The sequence below is a fragment of the Pundamilia nyererei genome, unplaced genomic scaffold (assembly GCF_000239375.1).
Source record: "Pundamilia nyererei isolate P.nyererei 1_Seehausen unplaced genomic scaffold, PunNye1.0 scaffold00220, whole genome shotgun sequence".
Lineage (NCBI taxonomy): Eukaryota > Metazoa > Chordata > Actinopteri > Cichliformes > Cichlidae > Pundamilia > Pundamilia nyererei.
This window is the reverse complement of record NW_005187621.1, coordinates 866,633-870,799: the sequence shown is the minus strand read 5'-3', so window position 1 is coordinate 870,799 and position 4,167 is coordinate 866,633. Positions and strand designations below refer to the sequence as shown.

At 39.9% G+C, this 4,167-nt stretch overlaps 1 protein-coding gene across 1 annotated transcript; it reads left to right on the top strand.

Annotated features, from left to right (window-relative positions):
• The first annotated feature begins 247 nt into the window (after positions 1–247).
• LOC102192548 (E3 ubiquitin-protein ligase TRIM39-like) lies at positions 248–1,898 on the top strand. Its single transcript, XM_005748385.2, has one exon. The coding sequence runs from the start codon at positions 249–251 to the stop codon at positions 1,896–1,898; it is 1,650 nt and encodes a 549-aa protein (XP_005748442.1). The 5' UTR covers position 248.
• The last annotated feature ends 2,269 nt before the right edge of the window (positions 1,899–4,167 follow it).

Genomic DNA, 4,167 nt, shown 5'->3' with positions numbered 1-4,167 from the left:
GTGTTTAGAGCAGTCTGAAGTTTGAATGTTGGGCTCAAAGGAATTACTTTCAAATACACTGACCACTTTATTCACTTAATTATTAGTATTTGAGCGTTTGGTCATGTTTAGCATAAACATACACAAGTGGAAAGAACAAGAACTTGTGACAGGAAAGAAGGAAAAGCAGAATAGGTCCACTCAAAACAGAATTAATACTGAATTTAAAATAAAATCATTTTCTCTTCTTTCTCACTCAGAGTGCAGACATGTCTGCTGCCAGCTGTCTTCTATCTGAAGATCAGTTTCTGTGCTCCATCTGTCTGGATGTCTTCACTGATCCAGTCTCCACACCATGTGGACACAACTTCTGCAAAAACTGCATCAGTCAACACTGGGATATCAGTGACAGGTGTCAGTGTCCTGTGTGTAAAAAGGTCTTTCAGACCAGACCTGAGCTGCACATCAACACTTTCGTCTCTGAGATGGTTTCTCAATTCAGACGGAAAGTCAGCAGCAGCAGCTCAGAGCAACAAGCTGCCAAACCAGGAGAAGTTCCCTGTGACATCTGCACTGGAACCAAACTGAAGGCTCTGAAGTCCTGCCTGGTGTGTCTGGCCTCCTACTGTCAGACTCACCTGGAGCCTCACCTGACAGCTTCACGTCTGAAAAGACATCAGCTGATTGATCCTGAGGAGAACCTGGAAGGTAGGATGTGTGTGACGCATGATCAACCTCTGGAGCTGTTCTGTAAGACCGATCAGACATGTGTCTGTATGCTCTGCTGTGTTTTTGACCACAATACTCATGAGTTTGTTCCTCTGAGAGAAGAATATGAAGTAAAGAAAGCAGAACTGGGGAAGACTGAGACTGAAATTCAACGGATGATCACGAAGAGACAAATGAAGATTTGGAATTTCAAAGAGTCAGTGAAGATGAGTAAAGATGCTGCAGACAGAGAGAAAGCAAAAGGTGTTCAGGTCTTCACTGCTCTGAGGAAGACTCTCAGGAGATGTTTGAAAAAGTTCATAAAGGAGATCGAAGATAAACAGGAAACAACAGAGAAACAGGCTGAAGGTTTCATCAAAGATCTGGAACAGGAAATCTCTGAGCTGATGAAGAGAAGCTCTGAGGTGGAGCAGCTCTCACGCTCTAAAGATCACCTCCACCTCCTCCAAAGCTTCTCATCCCTGAAAACTGCTCCAACCACCAAAGACTGGACAGAGGTCAGTATCCATCCACCATCATATGAGGGGACTGTGGTGAGAGCTGTGGGTCGGCTGAAGGAGACACTCAGTAAAGACATGAAGAAGCTGTTTGAGGCTGAGCTGAAGAGGGTCCAGCAGTATGCAGTGGATGTGACTCTTGATCCTGATACAGCACATCCTTATCTCATCCTGTCTGATGATGGAAAACAAGTACACTGTGGTGTAGAGGAGAATGATCTTCCAGACAACCCAGAGAGATTTTCTGTGGAGCGTCTTGTTTTAGGAAAGCAGAGTTTCTCTTCAGGCAGATTTTACTTTGAGGTTCAGGTTAAAGAAAAGCCTGACTGGGTTTTAGGAGTGGTCAGAGAGTCAGTCAACAGGAAGGAAGTCATCACACCGAGTCCTGCAAATGGTCTCTGGACAGTAGGAGCATATGAAAACATTTGTGGAGCTCTTGAAGATCCTACAGTCCCACTCTCTCTTCAGCGTGGTTCTGAGAAGGTGGGGGTGTTTGTGGATTATGAGGAGGGTCTGGTCTCCTTTTATGATGTAGATGATGTAGATGTGATCTACTCCTTTACTGGCTGGTCCTTCACTGAGAAACTCTACCCATTGTTCTGTCCCAAAGTTAATGTTGATAATGATGATGAGAACAGTTGTGGTAAAAAAATTAAACCTCTGATCATCTGTCCTGTCAATCAGTCAGTCTGATAGTTTACCATGTGGAAACTGGACCATATACAGAATCATCTCAACCTTTCAGCTGACACAGAAAAGAAGTCATAAAAAACATAACTGAGAAAACTGCAGCTGCTGATCATGATCATGATATACAGTTAGAAGCTGCAGATTCGAGTCAGTTGAGTTTTTGTTAAACTGTTTTCAAGTTGAAAAAAAGATTACAACATAACAAAATAGAAACTCTCCTTTTCTTTTGCTTTCAGTGTTCAAAGGCACAGACATTAAAGCATATACTGTACACACGTTTGAGGAAACATGTTAATTCTGTAACATGTTTTTGTAACATTCTGTACATTCGATAATTTTTAATCCTACAACTGTTTACAACTTGCATAGTTCCCATTTCTGTATAGCTGTATATCTCAGAGTTCTGTAAAGTTATTTATTTCATATTCTGTATAGTTTTTCATATTTATATCCTGTTCATAGCCTGTACATAGCTTGTACTCACTACAGCCTGTACATACTTATAGTTATAGAATATTCACAACATATTTCATACCGTGTACATTATAACATACCATAATAGACCCATTTCTGTAATACACTCACATATCTATATTATTGCTAATATATATTGTAATATATCTATATCACTAAAGCACTTCTGGATGGATGCAAACTGCATTTCGTTGCCCTGTACCTGTGCATGTGCAATGACAATAAAGTTGAATTCTATTCTATTCTATTCTATTCTAATATTTTATTCTTTTCATTCACCTTTTCTTAAATATCAAAATCAGGGTTTCTGAAAATATTTTTTTAATATGTACACCATGCTTTTTCAGAATACAATAAATACAATTCTAAACTTTTATTTCTTCTTTGATGATAATCAGCCGGTGAACTTCAGCCTTTTTACCTCTGAAGTGACAGCAAGACCAGTTCTTTTAGAAAGACCCACATTTACGCCAGTAGCATGAAAACTATCATACATGTCATAAATAAATTTGGAAAATGCAATTTTTTAGTTACATCTAGCTAGCTAAGTTTTCATTATTTTTTCTCTCTGATGTTCAGCCCGGATTAAGACGACAAAAATGCAGCACTTTAAGTGAAAATGCAGCAGAGGGCGCTGTTAGCCAGGCCCACTCTGTTCTTTATTTAAAACATTTAAATCATTGTGTGTGTTTGATTAGTGATTATTCAGCTCATCAGAGCTGCTTCAGTGTTTCACTCTGTTCTTTCTTTATTCCAGCTTCACTGTGCAGCACATGTTGGCTTTATTTTGGAATTATTTTCTCTTCTCCTCTAAGACATCTTTGAACTAGTTTTTGTGTTTGTCATGGTTTATGTCCTAGTTCTATATTAGTTTTTCTTCAGCTCAGTTTTCCGCAGTATAGTCTCTCTGTCTTTCAGCGTTCCCGGTCACAAACCCATGACTGTCTGTTTTCTCCCTAGTCCCAGTGTCAATCCCACGTGTCTTAGTCATGCTCTCAGTGTTTGTACTTCCTGCTTTGTTAATCTTCCATCTCATGTGTATTCTGTTCAGTTTTGCTTCCCCTGCGCCGTCATTCAGTTTAGTGTCAGCTGTGTTCCCACCTGTGGCCTGTTCCCTTGTAGTCCTCTTTGTGTGTATATTGTCTGCATTTCTTTCTGTTGTGTTCTGACTCACGCTTGTGTCCTCTCTTTCAGTATGTGTTTCATGATATCACAAAAACATGACTGGTCAACTTACAGGTTGATGTAAGAGAACAACCACAAGTGAGATTGTTCGGCAATCAGCTGAGCCAGCTTCATATTTTGCTGGACCAACTGGACCTGAGAATTAAATAACTTAATTATTTGAGTCATCAAAATTTCTGTCAGCTGAATATTTTGAATTGTGAACATGGTACAAAAAATACATTTAAAGTTCCATTAATGTAACTGTTTTACACCCCACCACCAACCCCTGTTTTTTCCCTTTTACTTTCACTTCCACCAGTCCTGATCTGTGACAGCAGAGATAAGGCTGGTTGGGGGGAAGGTCTGAAACCGCTCAATTGCAGCTGTTTCACAGTAGCAAGTGTCGTTAAGTAAATAAACGAGAAATAGACTGGACTTCAAGAATCAAGAGACTCAGAAAAAAAAGACAACAAAATAGAAACAATCCTACTGTGTCAAACACTTCCTTAGCTTCTTCATTCAACGTGTAGAATTGCAGCTCTGCACCTAGGCTGCCACGGACGATCTGATTTCCTCGTGTCAGCATTGTTCCCACATCATCATAATTAATGTTGTTCCAGGTTCAACATTG

Excerpts from the sequence above, each read along its gene's own strand:
- LOC102192548 (XM_005748385.2), top strand. The coding sequence starts at position 249 with ATGTCTGCTGCCAGCTGTCTTCTATCTGAAGATCAGTTTCTGTGCTCC.